The sequence below is a fragment of the Bemisia tabaci genome, chromosome 6 (assembly GCF_918797505.1).
Source record: "Bemisia tabaci chromosome 6, PGI_BMITA_v3".
NCBI lineage: Eukaryota > Metazoa > Arthropoda > Insecta > Hemiptera > Aleyrodidae > Bemisia > Bemisia tabaci.
Window position 1 is genome coordinate 23,270,587 of NC_092798.1, and position 21,317 is coordinate 23,291,903.

At 38.4% G+C, this 21,317-nt stretch overlaps 2 protein-coding genes across 3 annotated transcripts in view; one reads left to right on the forward strand and one right to left on the reverse strand.

Annotated features, from left to right (window-relative positions):
• Gdap2 (ganglioside induced differentiation associated protein 2) overlaps nucleotides 1-21,317 on the forward strand; it is a 145,138-nt gene that overhangs the window by 92,500 nt on the left and 31,321 nt on the right. The window lies entirely within an intron of this gene.
• On the reverse strand, nucleotides 182-14,735 carry LOC109041421 (constitutive coactivator of peroxisome proliferator-activated receptor gamma). Of its 2 annotated transcripts, none has more exons than XM_072301707.1 (10): nucleotides 14,517-14,735; nucleotides 13,544-13,651; nucleotides 10,718-11,090; nucleotides 9,596-9,871; nucleotides 8,408-8,672; nucleotides 5,080-5,400; nucleotides 4,228-4,397; nucleotides 3,619-3,834; nucleotides 2,236-2,331; nucleotides 182-454 (listed from the first exon to the last, which is right to left on the reverse strand). In XM_072301707.1, the coding sequence occupies exons 2-10, from the start codon at nucleotides 13,636-13,638 to the stop codon at nucleotides 398-400; spliced, it is 1,869 nt and encodes a 622-aa protein (XP_072157808.1). In that variant the 5' UTR covers nucleotides 13,639-13,651; nucleotides 14,517-14,735; the 3' UTR covers nucleotides 182-397. The 2 variants fall into 2 exon arrangements, with proteins under 2 accessions (XP_072157808.1, XP_018913328.2); XM_019057783.2 differs by having other exon boundaries at nucleotides 10,718-11,093; nucleotides 14,517-14,734.

Here is a 21,317-nt window from a genome sequence, read left to right on the forward strand (position 1 = left end):
TACTGCATGTGTTAAATTATTAATAACTTCTCATTTTATTATTCTTGTTTTGGCAAATCCAGAATATCATTATTTGAAAGAACTATTAATTGAATGGGATTATTCGTAATTCTTGGTGACCGCAAGAATGACAGTGTATACTGCTCAAAGTAAATAAAGGATAAAAAAGATAACTACATACTAAATTCACAGCAAGATTTATTTCGCAAGGTAATAAAAAATTTGTTGGTAAGCTGTGTATACATTTCATCTTATGTACATCCAAAAATATACTTGATAATACAAAAATGTGCAAATATTAGATTTCAAACTCTAAATACAAAAAGTATTGGTCATAAAAGGGAATTATTTTTCAATATATTTGGCCCAGGAAATATACATTAAGGGTCGTCGGGCCTTACACGTCTTCAAAGACAATGGCTCTCACAGCTTCAAATTTTTCAATGACATCATTCTGAAAAAAAGAAAAAAACGCGAGAGGAATTTTAGTGTTTAAATCACAATGAAACTTGTACTGCGTAGATTACCAACTGAGTAGGAACTTCATTATGTGACATAGAGGTAATTTCACAGCACTTCAGTTGCCCGTACTTCGATTCATTGAGAGTGCGTTTACTCTTTGTTTATTCTTTTATCTATTTATTTATTTATTTAATTAATTAATATTTATATTTACTTATTTATTCATGTTTTTGACACGCTGTGCGAGTTAAATCATTCGGTTGTTTCCCGAGTATTCAGAAACAAAGTTTATCATGAAATGGACGCTTTTAATCAAAAGATTTATTGGGTATTTTGAGGAAAGAAATGTGTGTTGTTACTTTTCTTATGCTAGAATGCATGCAAAATCAGAGGAGGTAGGCCTTGTTGCAACCAGGCCCGCCACATCCCATCTCGGGCCCTGGTACCAGTTTTCTGGCCCGGGCCCCTAGTACAGAGGGGGGTCCGGGGGGCCTCCCCCGGGAAATTTTTGAAATTTTAAATCTATTTGGACGCATTTTGAAGCTCTTACTTATGATGGAGATTTTCCATCAATTTCTGCAGAATAATTACGCTTTTTTTTACTTTCAGCACCAAATACTTTCGAATTGTTGCATTCAAAACATCTATACATTTTTTTTGAGGGGGACAGAAGATACTTTTCAATTCTACGGGGAACCGGGCCCCCCTCGACTCCTCTTTCGTAGGTCTATGGCAAGGGAGTCGAGCCATTGAAGTCGAGGATGACCAGACAGGTGCCTCTTAGCATCTGACAACGGAAGAAAATGAAACGCAGTTACTAAAAATATCATTCTACATATACTCAAAATCTTGAAAATAGATAGAAATCGCTAAAAAAGTAAGAAAAATTTTATAGTACCCTAGCGTGTTTTTGAAACTTTATTCACCTTTTGTGGAATTTTTAGGGTAATATTTTCACTTTTCCTTACGAGACAAGGGTTACACATGAATTCGTAGTGGTTTGTCACCTGCATCACGGGCCCCTCTAGGGCCCGGGCACCGGTATCAAGGACCCAGTATCCCCCCCCCCCCCCCTTGTGGCGGGCCTGGTTGCAACAGCAAGATACGAACTCAAGAATCCTGTAAGAGTAAGAGACATAAGAGGTTTTCTCACTAGGCTGGATATGGTGTTCGTAATTAAATTTTCTGGATTCCGAACCATCATAGAACTCTGCATGTAAACTTTCGAAAAGATCCCTAAGTCCTCCAGGTCAAGTCATGTCTTTCTATGCCAGGGTCCGTCATTTAAAAACAGCGAGCGAAGGGACGAAACTCATGCAGGCCGTACTATCGATGTCAGCTCAGAGTATTTCCTCTTCAAATTGTATTAATTCATACGCCATACGGCATGTTTCAATTCGTAGGAATTTTTTGAAGAATGTGTGTTAACTCGTCAAATATCAGTTCATCAAAAGTGAGTAGGTAATTAAAGCAAAACATGCACTCTTACGTGTGCAAAAGTAACAGTCAAGCTTACTTTGGGACTTCCTATATGCTACTATACATAGATTCATACATGTGCAGTATCTTTTTTTCTCAATCCTACGCCATGCCAACGTCTGGATTAGAAAGTTAGCTGAATGCACTGAACCTCTGAAGGGAGCTTGCTGCCAAAACACTGGCAACTGCACTATTTCCTTTCTCTTGTCACTAAAAAACCGTAAATAATTCGTCGTAAAAAAAATCGTGTTTGAGGTTTATTTATCAGGTTTTATCACAATCTTCTGTACTCACCTCATTTTGGCATAGGTCTCGATCCTTTGTTCCAGTCATTGCCTCTTGGTACTTCCTCTGGAATAATTTCCCATCAAAATACGGATAGCTAAAAGTCTGCAAGCATATGAAATAAGTGTTTTTTAAAAATGGAAAAATAAGCATAGGTGCGATAGGTAAATTTTCAAGCATATCGATGGCTAAAGTGCGACACCACGTATCTCCATTGCGGAGTTTCAAAATCTCCGCTTCTGTAATGTAATTTTTCGAATAAGTACGATTAAGTCAATCTAATAGCTTGAAATTTATACAAAATATTCTAACCAACAGAGAGGAAAAATCAAGGAAGTTTTCAAGAAACGTTGAATAGTTTTCCAAGGGAAAAATGAAGTATGACCGGAAGTCTACAACGTCTCAAATGGAGATACGTGGTCTCGCACTTAAGCCATCGATTCGTAACCATTTGTTTTCCTCTGGGAGCTACCGTCGCTAGAAAGAAAGAAGGGAAAAGGGTTAAAATCGGCGTTTAAATAATAATCGTTCTATCTGTTTTTAAAGTGCTCCAATTTTTTTTTTTTTTTTTTTTTTTTTTTTTTTTTTTTTTTTTTTTTGACAGGCTACTGCCGTAAATCTTGACGAAACTGAATTCATTAGACTTTTATTTGCATAGTATTAAATGTATCGTCTGTGTTTTAAATAGTTCACTACAACAAAAAGCATTTTATGAATGCATTTCAGCTGAAATTTTCTTACGTAGATATTTTCCATGTCATTTATGCTTGCTGAATTCACTTGCTTAAATAGTTTTCGCCCTCCTTTTATTTATCTTTTCTGCAACTAACACCTCTATGCCATATTATTGCTGCTAATTAGTTCGTGCAGAAGACTATGTATAATCTGATAAACGACTTCCCGAAATAATTAATGTACATAATTCAATGAAAAGTTTAAATTTCAAAGTTAAAACTTTTAAATTTTGTCAAACCAAATCAATCAAACTCTAGCAATAACAACTCTAACTTTCAAAATACTCTAAAAATCTTGAAAAGGGGTATAAATTCCATTATTCTAGCTGTTGAATGAAGTTAAGTTTCGGAACCACAATCAAGGCAAATAAATGAATGTTGTAGGCTAATTAATCATTCTTTTCGGTGTATTTGTTTTTTGTAATTTTTTTTTCATTCTTTATTTAAAACTAAAAGTACAATTTGGCAGATTAACTCCCTCTTTTTTGTTTAAACATGCCCATCAGCTTTTGGTATTCCTTATTTCCTCACGTACTCTCTGTCGCTCCGAATTCTGCAATTTTTTACTTAGGCCGTAACATCTCCCCCAAGTATTCGTGAGGATATGAATGAACTATTCGCAAAGTCAAAATTATTTAATGAGCAATTAGCACCTCACCTCTGGAAAAGATAGCGGATAACCGCAAACAGCGAGTAAGTCCATGATAGTGTAAAGGGTTCTATTAAAAATTGATGCAATATGCACTGCCCTGGGAGAAATGTGACTTGGTCTCGATTCATTCAGGCTCTTCTTCAAAAGAACCACCATGGCGATAATTGCACAGATCTCCCTGTCTGCGGGTGAAGTCCCCTGGTCATTACTTGCGTCATAATCCTGGTGGGGGAAAACAAGTGTATATCAGAAATTGGGAAACCAAAAAGCAATGGAAATCGATCCATCGGTGCTTCCCAGTTTCCAAAAGAAAATTCTAGGGAAAAGGAAGAAGTGACTGTAATTGTACGTAGATTGTAAGAAATCAAATGCGTATAACACCAATATCAGGATAAATAATCACTAAAATAAAGGAACGTATTTCTGCCAAATGGAACTATGTTCATTATGACGTGAGCCCTGTTCTGCTTATATTCTTATGGGTCTTATAGCTCATGTCTTAATGCACACGGTTCCGTTTGGCAAAAATACGTTCAAACAATCACTAAAACAAACAAAATGACCAATAGAAGCTGATAAATACGAATTAAGAACACGATAAAACAGATGACTAACCCGCAGATAAACCAGTGTCATAGTTGGCAGAATCAGATTTGTGGGTAGGTTTTCCAATTTATCTCGGTCTAATCGAGGTGAGACAGCTGCAACAAATAATGTCCATCTTTTTCGTTGTAGCTCATCAGAACGGTTGTCACTCCATAGTTTCATCAATCCTGGGTGTTCCTCTAAAATGGAAAAATATCATTAAAAAGGAATTACCACTACACAGAGGGAATTGTCAATACAAAAGTTTGGTTAATATGGGAAGTAAAACACAAAATAACCCTAGCCTTCCGTTGACAATTTCAAGAGAAAATTCCGGCTAATTTTCATGAAAAATTTAATAAAAAACGAGTGGTGAATACCAACGCTGCAATCGGAGGAATGCATTTTTCCAGTATCTCTATTGTTTTCTGCGCTAAATTCACCGTACCAAAACAGTATCAGCAGAAAGACCTTAAGATACCTAATCGATACTTATAACTCGTCATAGGCCTAAAAATCCGCGATTAATTCAAGATGTTTTATAGTTTTTCGACAAATCATTAGGCCTTACTAATGAATCATGTTTTTTCCCCTCTGTTACAGGTAAGCTCATGATAAAGTTATACTATGATTTCGTACTGCAGTTGGTGAGTAAAAAAAGTACATTAATCCAAGAACATTGTAAAGTGAAAAATTACTAAGCCAAAAAAATATTTTTGGCTTGTAGCTTGATTATTTTTTCAATCACTTTACAATTTTCTATGAAAGCCAGCCAAATTGGCATTAAAGTGAATTAATTCAAGAACTCGGTCTTTTTTAAAAAAATAATGTCGTAAAAGTCAAAATAAAGAAGCTTAAGTCAGAGGGTCCTTAAATAATTACCTTGAAACGCATCAATACTGATTTTAACTGGCTCATTTGCTGTATCATACCCTTCCATGCTATATTCAGTCACTAAAAGTGGATGCGGCTCTGGTTTTTCAGCAAGAAGTATCTTATAAAGTTGTTCTCTCAGGGGTCTTGTCATGAGAGCTGATGCAGGTAAATTAGTGGTAGAATTTTTCCGAAGATCCTCCAGTGCCGGCAGGTATTCAAAAGGCTGATTTTGTAGGATTTTCCTCACTAAAGCCGGAATTTTATTCGATCTGTGCAGTTCCTCTGCCCTAACCATTATCTCATCCCAGTGAGAAAGATTGCCTTTCACTGAAACAATGTGTAAAATATATTGAAAGCACAGAATATAGCCAACAGATCGTTTACGTGTATCTAGGCTTGTGATGCTACAGATTTTGATTATGGAAAGTGAACGGTCATGGTTTTTTTTTTTTTTTTTTTTTTTTTTTTTTTTTTTTTTGTTTTGCAAAATTCCCTGCGATTTATCAGGTTCGTTCTTTGAAAATTTTCCCCTTAAACATCATAAGTATTTTTCTTGAAGGGGGGGGGGGGATCCGAACAAATGACGGCTCGTTAAAGTATAGGTCGAAAGAAACTCTAAAAATTATGCTCAGATACCCACATTTTTTACGATTTCGAGGACCAGCAACGCTACAATACACGTGAACAACCAATGATCCTCTCGGAAATTTTGCAACGCTGGAATTAAGTTAAGGTTTGAGAGAAACAAGTAAAGCACCCTCCGTTAGTATCACATGTGAAAAATACTCAAAAAATTACAACCTTAACGCCTGATACTTATTGCCTTAACCCGAACGCCTTACGCCTCAACCCAAACGCGTGAATGCAACTATTCGGGCACCATGGTTGCTTGTGTTGCCTACGCACGAAAGTGAAGGCGTTTTGAATCTCCAGGATGTCACCGATTCACCCGTGCCGTAGCGGCGAAACAGCGTCGGTGGGCAGTGCTGCCGTGCTAAGGAAAAACGCCGTATGAACCTTCAGACGTTGCCAAATTTCCTTCGATGAAATACAAATGCACTGGGAAAAGTTCCATCTATTTTTCTTCCAATTTTTCTGACAATATTGTTCGGAAATTAATCTTAAATTCAAATTTCCAGGAAAAGTATACATAACTTGCCTGCAAAATGCATATTTTATCTGAGGAAATTTGGTAACGCTTAAATGTTCACACGGCGGCGTTCTTCCTGAGCATAGTATATTACTGCGGTATCTTAAAGAACGAAGCTCCTTCATTTCTTCGTTAACGCTACGAATCTCTCAGGCATGAATAGTTGCTCTACAAATCATTGTCAGCTCATCGCAATATTGGAACTGAATCACAAAAGACACTCGCCTCATAAGCATAGGCGGTTCTGGGGTGCCAGTGGGTGCCGGGCACCCCCAAGCAAAAATTAAGTACGGTTATCGGAACCGTGAAATTACCAAAGACATGAAGACGGAGCGCTAAAAGCAAAAAATGAAGCTTCTTTTCAATCACCTCTACTATTGGCTAGAGGATTGGCGGCGAAATCGGGACAAGTTTGAAATTCAAATGTGGGGCGGGAACTAAATAAAATTGCGGAAACAAAGTATTTTAGGTTGATTTTTGCCCAAAGTCACTTACACACTCATATTTTTATAACTTTAGGTTAGCTTTGGTCCGTCGTCGACCGATTAATTTCATTTGGGAGTAACAGTCATCTAGAACTGTAACGGCTTGTTTGAACCGGCAGAACCACCATGAGCAGAAGAAAAACTAACTTTATCTGATATTACTGCCTGTTACCGAGCAAAAGTAGGTGTGTTATAATAGGACGCAGTCCCAACTCTCTTAATATATTCGTTTTAGGCATTTAAAATACGTTTCGAAGAAGAAATGTGGAAAAATCAAGAGGACAAGTTTAAATCAAATTTCCGTTTGCCGCCATGGATTCCCGCGCTCATTTACACATTCACACAAGCACCCAGCGCCAAACCAGGCTTCACTTTTTCCCCGTGCTTTTAGATACGAGCACTCCGTCTTTATGTCTTTGGAAATTACTGATTTTAAAGATTCTGTATTCGCTTGAGAAAAAATCCCAGCAATTAATTGAAAATGTTTTAAACAGAATTAATATTGATAGCCGTGTATTACAAAGATTCTACTGTTTTTTATGGTAAGATTGTAGGTTTGATGGAAAGTTTTGCTAAAAATTTTCTACATTGAATTTATACGTATTTAAGTAGAAAGGAAGGAGAGAAAAAGAGAAAGGAAGGTAGGAAAGGGATAAAACTTGAGGGCCGAAACTTAGGCCTCCCCTAAGCGACCGTCCCCTTCGGGGCCGGTCTCTGACATTTTCCACCTCTGGGCACCCCCAAGCATGAAGGTCTAGAACCGCCTATGCTCATAAGCCCATTTGCAACTAGTTATTCATAAGAGATGTCTTAGTAGTATAAACGAGGAATTGTAGGTGCTTTGTCATCTCGGGTCCTCGCAGTCTAGCCCGCCGTGCTTCATAAATGCATTACATTTTGCAATAAGGAACCACTGTCTCTGGCTCTTCCATAAAAGCACGTATCTTCATAGTGAAATCAAGGGCTCATATGTTGTTTCTAAAATGAGCCAGTAATAGTGGTTCCTTATTGCAAAATGTAATCCAAATATGAGACGATGGAAAATTTGTCTCCCGCAAGTTTTCACTTTACCCTTCCATTATCCCTCGTCTCCACTGAACTGATAAAGCGAATTTAATGAGACCCAGTCAGGGTTTAATAAAAATAATTAGTTCACGTGTGTTGGCGTGTGTGTGCATTGCAAGAGATGTTTTCAAATTTCAAACGAAGCATTATGATCTCTTTTTTTATTGGTTTCTCATGACATGCAAGCAGAGTACCTTAATTGGGAGAGTATGGCCACTTCGGTTTCCATCTCAGATTGGCTCAGCCATTTTAGGCTGAATGGAGCGTTCTAGGACCCAAAAATGGCGGACGCCATAAGTCAATGTAATGCAAAATGACCCTCAAAATGTAGTTTTCTTTGCTTATCGTAACGAGAAATTTTCCCAAATGCACTATAGCGACTTATTTACATATTTTTACGGCTAATCGTGTGCAATTTTCAAGAAAAGTTGGCAGCAAGTGCGGTTTTTGATAACCGTCTAAAGTTGGCAATGACCCCCCTCCCATCCTCAAAAATCAAAACAAAGCACCGCCATTTTTGGGTCCTAAGCCTCTCCATGGGGCCCATTGACCATACTCACCGTATTAAGGTACTCTACATGCAAGTGCAAAGGAGGCATTTGCTTATTTCGTGCGCATAATTCCATCCAAGTACCTCTTTCTGAAGAAAAAGACGACTTCACTGGAGCGAGATCTTCTTTAGGTCTATAGTTTTGAATACTGATGAGGAAAAGCGTTTCAGCTTCAGCATCGTTTAATGTATCCCTAGCCACCCTCGGTAAAATTCTCCTCATAGTTTCCTCTTGGAATTGCTCCTCCACATTCCCAGGCAATCTCAATCTGTTCCTGATATACCTGGCCAGGGCTCTGAATCGTCTGTCAACAGGGGTTGGCCCTCCAGTTAATTCCTTGAAAAAAGGCTGAAAACAATAGGTCCAAGTATCATTGCACTGTTGACTGTAAGAAACAAACATAAAATACAATTTTTTGAAAACATAAAACTTTAAAAGTTAAAATTTAGCACCCTAGTAGCAACTACTGTTAAATAAGCTTTTAAAAAACTCTTAAATTTCAAAAGGACAACTCTTTAAAAAACTGCTTAATTGTTCATATTAGAAAACCCTTTTTGGCTACTTTTTTAAGTAAAATTTACGAGCGACAAAATTTAAGTAAAAAAGTGTTAAAAAGAAATTCTTAAAATATCAACTGGAGTTTTTCAACACTAAAATTGTTTGGAAAAAATGCTAAAAAACTACAGTGATATTTTAAGAGTTTTCTTGAACCAATCTCCCCTTAAATTTTACTTAAATTTTACTTCTCGTAAATTTAACTTTAAAAAATAGCCAAAAAAGGTTTTACAATATGTTGGAGTTTTTTAGCCAACGTGCATTAAAAATTCAGCATAAAGCTCTTAATCTCAATACAGAGGGAAAAAGCTCATGTGAGCACAATTTTCCCTCAAAGATATAAAGAAAGTTTTTGTGAAAAAAGTTTTCTAATACGAACATTCTAACAGTTTTTTATAAATGTTTTTAAAGGTCATTACCACTGGGGCATGCACACAGTGATGAAACGCTGAGATCAATACTCCCCATTCTTTGACGCACTCAGTCACAAAATTATGAAGACAACACCCCCCCCCCCCCCCTCTAGAGTGTTACCTCATTTATGGACAGCAGCGCCTTATACCTTTTGCACCTTTTTGCATGAAATAGGCACCCATTTTAGTCTTTATTGGAGACTTCTGAGTATATTCAGCATTTCTGCGTCACATAATGGCCCATGAACTACAATCATTTAATATTATTTAGGGCTCACTACTATTATTTAGGGTCTACATTACCAGCAACTCTTCAAAACTCGTGAAGTTATCGCGCCCTGCAAGGGTTCCAAAGAGAGGTAACTGCCATTCCGGTAGCTCAAGCAGATTCGCCAGACCGGCTTTACTGTAGTTACGAGTCTTCATTGTATCAATATCAAAATGTTTCGACGAAAGGTAGTATGGGGCAGCGCCATGAATCAGAAAATCGGAGTCTTGTCCGAAAATGGCAATGCAGTTTTCATTTCTGCGAACGTACAACACCATTTCTGCATTGCACTCTCTTGTAGCCTTGTAAACCTGTAAAACGGTTGGTTATCAGAAAATCGGAGTCTTGTCCGAAAATGGCAATGCAGTTCTCATTTCTACGAGCGTACAACACAATTTCTGCATTGCACTACTCTTGTAGCCTTGTAAACCTGTCAAAACGGTTAGGATATTCAGAAAATCGGTAGTCTTGTCCGAAAATGGCAATGCAGTTCTCATTTCTACGAGCGTACAACACAATGTTCTGCATGTGCACTCTCTTGTAGCCTTGTAAACCTTCTACAACTTTGGATATTCAAAATAAGACCCCGCAAATTCTATGCAGTTTTTTTGAGGATCAGCCATTTTGATATGACTCGCTCGCAGTCCTTGTAAAACCTGTAAAACGGTTTGGATATCAGAAAATCGGAGTCTTGTCCGAAAATGGCAATGCAGTTCTCATTTCTACGAGCGTACAACACAATTTCTGCATTGCACTCTCTTGTAGCCTTGTAAACCTGTAAAACGGTTGGATATCAGAAAATCGGAGTCTTGTCCGAAAATGGCAATGCAGTTCTCATTTCTGCGAGCGTACAACACAATTTCTGCATTGCACTCTCTTGTAGCCTTGTAAACCTGTAAAACGGTTGGATATCAGAGCATGAAAAATTTTAACCGGAATTTCGAAACTGGGGAAAATTCAAGCAAAGCATAACAGTTTTTGCAATTATCTAGTTGAACTTTCGGAACTGACAATTAAGTGTGACTTTTTCACCTATAACTATCGCCACATGGATCACAATAAATCATTTTCTCACCACTGAATCAATTTTTAATGGAAGGATTCTAATGAGTAGGAAAAAGTAATCATATTCCTGTTTTAAGATTTTTCCCACTTACCTCACAATTAAACTTTGCTGGAAAGTAATAGGAAAGGTTTTGTAGGTATGGGACATCTGAGCTGGGGTTTCCTTCTGGAATTGGATCACCATATCTCAAAGCGTCGAAAAACGAGTTCACGTTTTCTAGTCTCCGGAGACCCCTCTGAATCCAACGATCACGGTTAAAATAGTCAGCATCCACATTGGAGTACCCTCGGAAGAAAAATACCGGGTGTACGCCCACCCTCGTGAAAGCTCTAATGAAATTTTCAATTCTAGTCAAAGCTTCTTCACTTTGTCCACCGCAAACCCAGTCAATGTCCTTTAGCACGTCTCTTGAAATGTTGCTCCAATGGAAAGCTATGATTGGTTTAATATCATCATTCCTTTTCCTTCTAAAACAGAAAAAAAGCGCTGTGAATTTGCTTATTTCCAGGAGCAGACTGGTTCTGCGGGCTGACTGTTGAAATTGATAGACAAAGCTATAGACAAAAAAGACCTAGGGAGTATGGAGCGATCCTATTGGTTGAAATAGGTAATTCCGATAGACTAAGGGGGAAATGATGGACTAACTTTAGGGTATCTTGTCGGTTGCCGGTAGTCAGTCTATCACTCACCTCTTTTGTCCATTGCAACCGTCCGTTTCAGCCAGTAGGATCGCTCCAAATGTCCTATGTCTTCTTTGTCTACAGCTTTGTCTATCAATTTCGATTATCGGCATGCAGGGCGCGAGGGAAGGCTCGCACCCTGGACTTGCTACGAACTTACCCATGGCATGTTTTGACGTAGATAAGGGGCTCCTTTCAGCCCTTTTTACGAAACCTAATGGAGTATCTTTCAGCCCATTTTAATTTTTAGGAACAAGTGGACGTATTTCGGTCAAACGGAACTAAGCGCCAATTTGAGTTCCTTTTGAGGAATTTAGAATGCCGGATAGCACGTTCTGTTAAACGGAACTAAGCGCCATTGAAAAGCATTGCGAGTATAGGAAGGAACGAGCAGGACGCCGGGCGTCCTGGACGCCCGTTTCCGCCGCCAATCCAAGCCCCCCTCTACCTTCCTCACCCTATGGCGCTTAGTTCCGTTTGATAGAAATACGTCCATGGTAGCAAGTGTGACCAATTTCCAACTTTTAGAGATTCTTTAGGCACTATTGATTGACTTGACCTCTCGGTGGGCCCATTCTGAAAATTTCGTACAGGCGCCGTACCTATGCCTGGATTCGGCGGTTCGAGCTTTTTTCCTCGGCAAGAAAAATTAAACCACGAATTCCTTTGATGATTATTATCGGCCAGTGTCATTTTGCATGCATGTCACAGCTTTCTTCGCTAGTCCGTCTCCAGACAGGCGCCTTCCCCCTCTTCCCTTCACTATCACGCGCGCCGCAGTCAGTTCTACTGTTGCAATTTTGTTTGGTTCCTTGTTTGTAATCCAACGTACAAATTCCGCGGAGTGAAGTTGTGAAGTAAGAGAAAGCAATAATTTGTCCGAATTTTATTTCACCATTTTCACGAATTGAAAGCATAAATTGTTACAACTAAACACCAAATCCGTTTCAAAAATAAATAAATAAGAAAAAAAATTCAGCTGCTCCGTAAATTCTAGATACTGCCCAACTTTGAAAATTTTGAAAAAAAAACGGGAATGACTCTTATTTTCATTGATTTACTACTACCATATCTCGGGTCGTTAGTTTTTTCCTCCAGTCACTTTTGAAGAAATCATAAAAAATTGCCTCAACTACGAATTTAGGAGAATTTTAAGGAATTTTGGCGTATTTTCAAGATTGTCCATGGCGGATCCCCAGACTCCCTTCCAGAGGACGCTCAAGTCCACTTTTGGAGAGGCCCATGTATGTGGAGCCAGTCCACCCCTATTTATTTCTTTTACTCTGCTCATGCAATAATTTTATTAAAACTTGTTCAAGTCAACGTACTGCACTCAAAAAAAATAGTCTAATAATTCAAACCTTTTTCAGCCTAGTTTAGGTAAAATATGTCTAATAAGATCTTTATCATTCTTTATCTCTAATTAGTACGCATGAACGGTGCGCTATGCATCTTCGACCCAAATCATTTACTCGTAAGTCACTAAGATCATATTAAATGCAAGAAATCTAAAGATAATTTTATTTTATTTAATTGCATTTTATTAGTTTTAAATTAAAAAGTATTCCGCGTCTCAAGAGAATGGTCCCAATGTGAAATTTCATGACTGGATTCTCATTGAGGAAGTTAAGAACTCGTCTGCCTGAGCCATTGAGAGCGTTTTTTTCCTCTTACATCTCGTAAACATTTTCCAAAATTGACAGAAGTTAGGAAAATCGAAAAATAGATCTTAAGGTGATTCTATGGACGCCATATTTTGTGTCGAAACGACATGCGATGAATAGCATCGATTGGTTCAATTTTTTCAGCTATACTCGTCGCTTTCCTCGAATTTTGAGATCGCAATTCTATTGTCAGGAGACTAAAGAATTCGCTTACCAATTTTGACAAACAAATTCAACGTAATATAGGCGTGGTTTTTTTAGAGAGAAAATATAGCATTCGAGTGCAGTTTCGATATCAGTATCGAATGCGATATTTTTCCTCTAACAAAACCACGCCTTTATTAAGTCAAGTTTGTTTGTCAAAATTGGAAAGTGAATTCTTTAGTCTCCTGACAACAGAATTGTGATCTCAAAATTTTGAGAAACTGGAACTAATCGATGCGATTTATTGCACGTCGTTCTGACACAAAATATAGCGTCCATCGAATCACCTTAAATTGTGATCGATTCTCGGGAGCATATGAATAATACTTTCTGTCCTAAATCCACCCTTATTTACGAAATAAATCTTACCGGAAATCTTCTACAAGTTGCCGTATATTAACTTCGTGGCAGGCTTCAGATGGAAAGGTTTTTTCCACAAACGTCTCTAAGCCTCTAACGCCCATTTCCAGATTTTTCCTAGAAAATATAACCATTGAAATGATGGTTAGGGTTGCACTTATTTAATCTACCGTTTTACCTAAATTTCTGTAACGACTTAATCGGGTAATCCGTAAAAAAATATTGATTGCTCGAAATTATTCTTGAAAAATAAAATTATAGTATACCCTCCTAAGTGAGTACAAGGTTTGATATTATGATGATCTGATAATTGACACCTTATCAGAAAGGTAAAGGATATCGTAAGACATTTTTTGATCAGTTCCAAATTCATAAGCTTACTATCTAAGCAACATCTGTCATCAATAACTGAAGTATAATATTTGCTATTCGATATTAATTGACATGGTGTCTTCAGTATCATATCAAGTAATTGTAGTGCCAATTTTATTGCCCTGATTCATACATGACAGTGCGAAACAGAGTCAGGTGAAATGAAAGCTTTTTTGCATGACTGTGTCCGAAATTATATCACTTACTCGTCAAACTTTTCATTTACACTGAAGGGTATCATAAATAATGGAGTTAAGTTACGATTTGCAAAACAGTTATAAAGTTGTAGTTTTGAGTGAAACTCGTCTCGGAGTTCACTTTGTAAAGGAATCGAATACAGTAGCTCATTCCTCTCCTAAATGTATATGAGTTTAAAGTTTGTTCAAGTCCGAAGGCCTTATTGTGAGTATTTTTCATCACGGCCAGAGTTCTTTTCAAAATTTTAACAGTATCACTCAATTTATTCATGATACCCTTTTTTACACGAATATAATGGAATTTTTTTAGGACTTTTTCTCTCAGTGCATTAAATTTTACAAATGTAAACAACTTATTGGTCCCAAAATAACTTAATTCTAAGTAGTGCCAAAAATTGATAATGACCACTTACTGCTAGGTGTAATTGATGGAGACGAAGAATTGAAACATCAAGCTAAGTACCCTGGAAACACACTCGTATTGAAGGATCGTTATTAATACTTTGTATAAAGAGGGAGATAAGCGTTATCAGAATCCGTATGACATACACGCAACTCAACGGTCCAATGTAGGATGAAAGATTGCAAAAAGGAGTGGAAGTGAGGCACTTCAATATCGCACTCTGAGGGGGAAAAAAATGGTACCCCAATGCTGTGAAATACTCGAGAATCAGCGCGCGGTCTTGCGCATGCGCAGTGCTGTCAGCTGCGTTCATTTTGATTGGCTGATGAGAAAAAGTAAGACGAGTTGAGTTGGAACTTAGGAATGTTGAATATTGCGTTTTTTTTCGATGGAACAAGCTCTTGCTCAGTTCTCTCATTAAGCACAGTATCTAATGACGTGCTCACATGACGCCGAACCGCATTAAGCAAAGAGGAACCGAATCACATCAGCCATTGCCAAACATCGGATGGTTTATTTGTTTACGGAAAAACGGGAGTTTAAAGTTTTGTCAAAAGTTCAAGTTATTTCCTCTATGATGTGAAGTAAATCCCCCTGGAATTTTCTGAGAATAATAATACTACCGTTCTCACGTGAAACATGTTGAATGTTATAATTAAGAATATATTAATTTTGGCGACCATGCGTAAAGATGATGACCAACAATAAGAGCATGAGTAGTAGTAGTAAAATAATTTTATTTTAAAGCGGTGCTTTAGCATCTAAGGCCATTTACACCTCTAAAGAAGGCAGTAACAGTAATAAATTTACATGGAAATATCAGTAAAAATACAAAAGGGTTGAGGGGAAAGGTTAAATTTTGAGATTAGCGGAGCGCATAAATTCAAAAAGTTTTACAGGATGAGTATTCAGAAGTAAATTTTTAAGAGAAGGTAAGGGGTAGGGAAAAAAACGTTTTCGGATACCTGCCAAATGTATTTAGATAAGAAAGAAATTCCTCTCCCAGGACTCTGCGAGCCTGAGGTCGATCTCCACAGAGAAACGTCAACGCCATAGAGAAATGATCAGTAGATTTGTCCATCCTTTTTCACTGTAGAAATTGGCTTAATTAACACGTGTTGAATATATCATTGTTTTTTAAAAATCAAACGAAACTCTTTTTTACAAAAAGACGGGGGGAGATGTAATATGGGGGGGGATGAAAAGTTGGGGAGAAAAGAAAAATGGGGAGTTAAGAAAAAAAGGGGGTGGAGGAGAATATCACAGAAGGAAACCAGGTAACGCTTTGGCGGATTCACGCTAACTGCCCATTTAAAAAAAAGTCACCCTTCCAATTTCAAACTTGACAAGTTGCTTGTCTGCAAACATGGACACTGACACCACTGCGTATGGTAACTTCTTTTAAGCGAATTTCTAAACATTTCCGTGTGAGATCTGAGCCATGGTAGAGCCAGGGCCCCAGGGTGCAAGCGGACAAGGGTAGGCCAGCGAGGAACGTAGACACTCAAAGAATCAGAACAAAGATATATAGCCCTTTTGGTAGTTATTACTCTATGCTTAAGGTGTATTTTTAGCATCAAGCAATGCATTCTAGGTACGATAGATATATTTTAGATTTTAACCATCAGGTGAATCATTTTCGGAAAATCGAAATCCTAGTCTCTCGATCCATCACTAAGGAATTTTAATGTCGCAAATCGTCTTCTGAAATCTTAAAATAAATTAAAAAAAATATCGACGGTAAAACTACCAAACCACGTATCTCAGTTTGCGACGTCGCAGACTTCCTGTCATACTGTATTTTTTAAATGAAAAACTACTTAACGTCCAGTCTTGAAAATTTCTGCGATTTTTCCTCCTCGTGCGGAGAAAATTCTGTGAAAATTTCAAGGAATGATATTGATTTGGTCTACTTCAAAAAAATAAAATGTGAGCGTAGATTTTTAAACACCGCAAACGAGATACGTGGTTTGGTAGTTTCACCGTCAATATTCATTCTGACTAAAATGGACAACATGTTTAATGAAGTAGTGGCGAGGCGATACGCTGGACTATAAGCTGTAGATACACCCTAAGACTTGGGTCTAAAATTATTGAAACTATGTAGGCACGATGAGACAAGACATAGTCCTATCTTAACCATACAATGTATCGCATTTCGATGTCTTGTCGAGCTAATTTAAACTATTACCAATCGGCAATCGGCCCGCAGATTCATTGAACGCAAGTGTAGCAAGAGACAGAAAAGCCGACGTTTTGATTCTTGTACTTACTTTCTATGCTAAACCAATGACAATACTGATCGCTCTTCAATCGCTTTCTAAATATGCCTAAATTTATTTAGTGTAAACTCTAAAAAAAGCACACGGAAAACATAAAATATGTTATTTTAGAAGGTCTATTCCTAGTATACAGGGTGTAACAACTAAGTGGCGACAGACTTTCAGGGGTTGTTCTAGACTCAAAACAAACAGAAAAGTCCTGTACCAAAATCCTCCAAGATACGTGGTTCTCGAGTTACGGGGAGTCCAATTTTGAAAAAAAAATACCACACGTGTTCGGTTATGACGTCACAGTGGCTATCCTAATTGTCGGAATCGAAAAACAATTGTGGTTTCGTAAAGCACTCATTAAGAGCTCAAAAAAGGTTCTTTCGTGTTTTTTTTTTTGTAAAACCTATCCGGATGGAGTTATTGACCGCTAAAAAAAAATACCGTTTTACCGTACGTCGCATAGCCACTGTGACGTCATAACCGAACACTCGCGGTATTTTTTTTAAAAAATTGAACTCTCCGTAACTCGGGAACCACGCATTTTAGAGGATTTTGTCGAAGTCAAGTCCCCACTCCCCAGACCTACTGAAGCATGTGTAACTCTGCAATCCTAGCTCGAGCAACTATTCGTGCTCTGCTGAAGTATAAGTTGCATACCCAAATTATTGAAGGAGCCTCGCACGTGAACAAGATACAAGGATCAGCGCATAGCGTTTGCATATTTCTGCGTATCTTGAAACAGTATTTGAACGATTTCTCGTGAAATATCGCATACCCTCTGGAATCTGAGTGGCCTCAGTAAGGGAAAACCTGGAAAATTGAATGGATCAGGCAAAACCGAAAAAAGTCAGGAAAGAATGTGCTCTCGCGGAAACAGCGCAAATTTTACCGTGGCGTGTTTTTCATAGCTTTATTGGCAAAATTGGTATTTTTTATACCAGTGTCTCGAAAGTTAAGGGTTCTTTTCAAAGATTTTCAAGGCAACTTTAATTCCTAATTTCGGTGGGCACCCTTTAAAATAATAAAAACTTCTGACCATTTCAACCGGTTTTGTTTGTTGTTAAATTATCTAGGCGAGACCAGGGAATTCATGATAAATCTGCACTCTGAATTGGAACCTCTCTCCAGAATTCTGACAACACTCCAGAAATTCATTGGTTCAATACACTCCCGAGTGCCAATTCTGAGTGCCAGTGGAAAAATTCCCCGATTTCCTTGACCAAAACAAACAGCCATAGGATTTATTTACGCTAAAAGGAACTATGTGCCAGGGTTTGCGCGAGGCATAGTTCCTTTGAGCATAAATACGTCCAATGTATCTCAAATTATTGTTCGGAAAGGAATCGTGCCTGAGCACCTTTGACCCGAGGAAGAAAAAAATTAAAGGGCATTATAGAATAAGAACGTATTTATGCTAAAAGGAACTATGTGCATAGGGTTTGCGTGTCACATAGTACCTTTTAGCATAAATACGTCCAATAAATGGCGCAGAGTGGATGGACGGTGAAATTATACGTCATTGTGAAGGCGCAAGGAAGAGAGGAATAAACAAGATAATGCTTGATTAGCGTTTAGGAGATGCTGACACCCTTGTTTACAATGTATTGTCAAACTTCCGACCTCGTTGACTCCTGAAACTCGCGGACGACGCAGTATGTAGAGACGACGTAAAATGTCTGTCCAGTCTTGTGTTGTCAACCTCGTAAGGGTATTTTTGGGGTGTCATATCGGTATTGTCGGCATGCTGTATGAAGTCGCTTTAACTCTCGGATGGTAGACATTTTTTCGTAAGTTTGATTCGTGGTTGATTGCTGAACGTTTGGCTCAGGGCCCATCAATCAGTTGAACGGATGTATGCCAAAAGGAACTATGTCTTACACAAACCCTATGCACATAGTTCCTTTTAGCATAAATACGTCCAGTTATCATACACTTCCACAGAAAGGACCTCAGGAGCTTTCCGCGTTGGAACCGTGTGAAACACAAAGGAACCAAGCCACATCAGCTATTGCCAAATTTAATTGGGCAATTTAATTTTTCACATGAAAACATTTGTGCGGATTTTGTTGCAAATTTCAATGAATTTCCTGCATATTAGAAGGAAATTCCTTAAAATTTTCAAACGAATCCGCTCAAACGCTCTCTCGTAAAAAATGAACCCGCTCGGTTGAATTTGGCGATAGCTGTTGTGGCTTGGTACCTTTCTGCTAAACGCGGTTCTATTATTTTCCCCTTTTCTGCTACGAATCTGACGTTTACACTGCTGTGCTAAGGAAAAACGCCGTATGAACATTCGAGGGTTGCCAAATTTTCCTCGATAAAATGTTCATTTTTGAGGGAGGTCATGAATGTTTTTCCTTGAAATTTTCCAGGAAATTTAGGTGGAATTGCGAACAAAATTATCTGAAAAATTGGAAAGACAGTGTTCGTATGTTCACCAGGAAATTTATGTTTTATGAAAGGAAATTTGGCAACGCCTGAAGGTTTATAAGGCCTTTTCCCTTAGCACGGCAGTATAATGGACAGCCCTCTGGAGAGATCCTACCACCTATCCATAGCCCTCTTAGGGCCCTCTTCATAGCCCTTTTAGGGCAGTTTTTTATTCGAGAATATATACCTGCGCAATGGTAGCTCACTTCACCTTTCAATCGGCATTGCAGCTCAAATGAATGATGGACGAACGTAGCGTGGCCAATCACAACTAATGAAGTGACACGCTTCGCTCCGTGCAGCGCGGCGGGTTGGACTGAACAGATTCAAGATGCAATTAGATGATTCAGTTAGCTGTACCAGTTGCACGAGCCATGCACCAAGTGCATTTTCGATCAATGGTCTGGCAGCCACTTGAGCTACTTGAATATGAGGGAAAGAGGCATGAACATTTCCACCGCAGCAATGCAATACGGATAAAAAAATCCTCGAGTTTTGACGTTGGAATGTACCATCTGCAATGACCTATCTATCACCCTGTGGCTTCATTTTTTCATTTCAAGTTCCTAATGTGTGCCGGTGTTGTGTCGGAAAAATGAAGATGAATATTTGTTAGGTTTTTCGTAAAACAGCATTTCGTAAGGAAAAAAGTTGAAAAAAAGTCGAATGGATATCCGGCGTTTAAACTTAAGACGGCAGTATAATGGATCCTTCGTTGCAGGGGCGGACTGGGACGAAAAAAGTCACCGGGAAATGTACAGCCAAACCGGCCCACAAACCAAATGGGGGTCGGGGGGACACTCCACAGAGAAAGGGGGGTCCGGGGGCCCTCCCCCGGAAAATTTGGAAAAATTAGCACCTCAAGAAGCCATTTTTAAGCGCGAACATACGCAATTAGAGTCACAAAATATTTGCAAAGTTGGCTGCGACCGTGGAGCATAAAGCAGCCCCGTGGAACAATGGAGGCCCGTGGAGCCTCACCCTATTTTATGAGAAAGTGACAGTTCACTAAGATTTTATCCCATTTCTCCACATACTTTTAGACTATGGAGATAAAAAAAGAAAAAATGAAAGAAATTAGTAGTAGTAGTAGTAGTAAGATAAGTTTATTTTAAAGCGGTGCTTTAGCATCTACGGCCATTTACACCTCTGTGTGTTCACATGGAAATCAAGGTTACGTCAGTGAAAATACAAAAGGGTTGAGGGGGAAGGTTAAGTTTTAAGAAAGAAAGAAAGAAAGTAGTAGTAATATAAGTTTATTTTAAAGCGGCCCAAAATACCAACCGGCCCACCGGGATTTTTCCCGGTATTCCCGCCTGCCAATCCGCCCTGCTTCGTTTGTGCGAAGTTTGTTTGCACGTAATGATGAATTAACGAAGGATTTACGACATTTCAAGTACCTTAAAATTTCAACTAATTCTAAAATGATTTTGAAAAACTCTTCGGAAAGCTCTATTTTTTACCAGTACAAGTTGACCCCTCGATAAGTAAATACCCACGGAAACGCTATCGGTCTAGAGACTTGAATGCAGTTCAAGGCAGTCTCATTCCTCATATTTTGCCCAAGTTCGTTCGTCGTCTCAGTACTCATGTGCTTCACGTTGATTCTCGCCTAATACAGTCAATGTCATCGACGAACCAGATTTATCATACATCCATGCGGTGAAAAATCAAAGCTAGGCGTCCTGACACTTGACAGCTTCTCCCGGAACTCAAAACCGGCCAGGACTATAAGAACCCACCGTTTCTGCGTTGTGTGAAGGTTTCTCTTTAACTATCCTCGTCAACCTTTTTCCCCCATCGTTTTCTTACCATTAAAGTCAATCGATAGACTTAGATCTTAGCATTGGGATCCGAATTGACTCTCAGAAATTTTCGGAGTCGATACTGGTATTTTCAAAGCTTGTGTTGCGTCGCCGATAAACATATAACTCAACACAGAATAGGGTAGAGCGCACCGATATGGCCACTTTTTGCCATCAATCCTTTTTTTTTAACACATTACTGTTTATCGTCCCGGAAAAAAATTTATGTTAATTATTTTTAGAATTAATTTCTCATTAAAAATTTAGGATTTGTGTTTTGTAGGACACTTGGAACTTTGAAAG

Bases quoted from the DNA above. Each gene is read 5' to 3' on its own strand.
- LOC109041421 (XM_019057783.2), bottom strand. From the start codon at position 13,638: ATGGGCGTTAGAGGCTTAGAGACGTTTGTGGAAAAAACCTTTCCATCT. The intron at 11,094-13,543 runs GTAAGATTTATT...TTTCTGTTTTAG, and splicing joins CAACTTGTAGAAGATTTCCG to AAGGAAAAGGAATGATGATA. The intron at 8,673-9,595 runs GTAATGTAGACC...TATTGTTTTCAG, and splicing joins CGAGTTTTGAAGAGTTGCTG to CCTTTTTTCAAGGAATTAAC.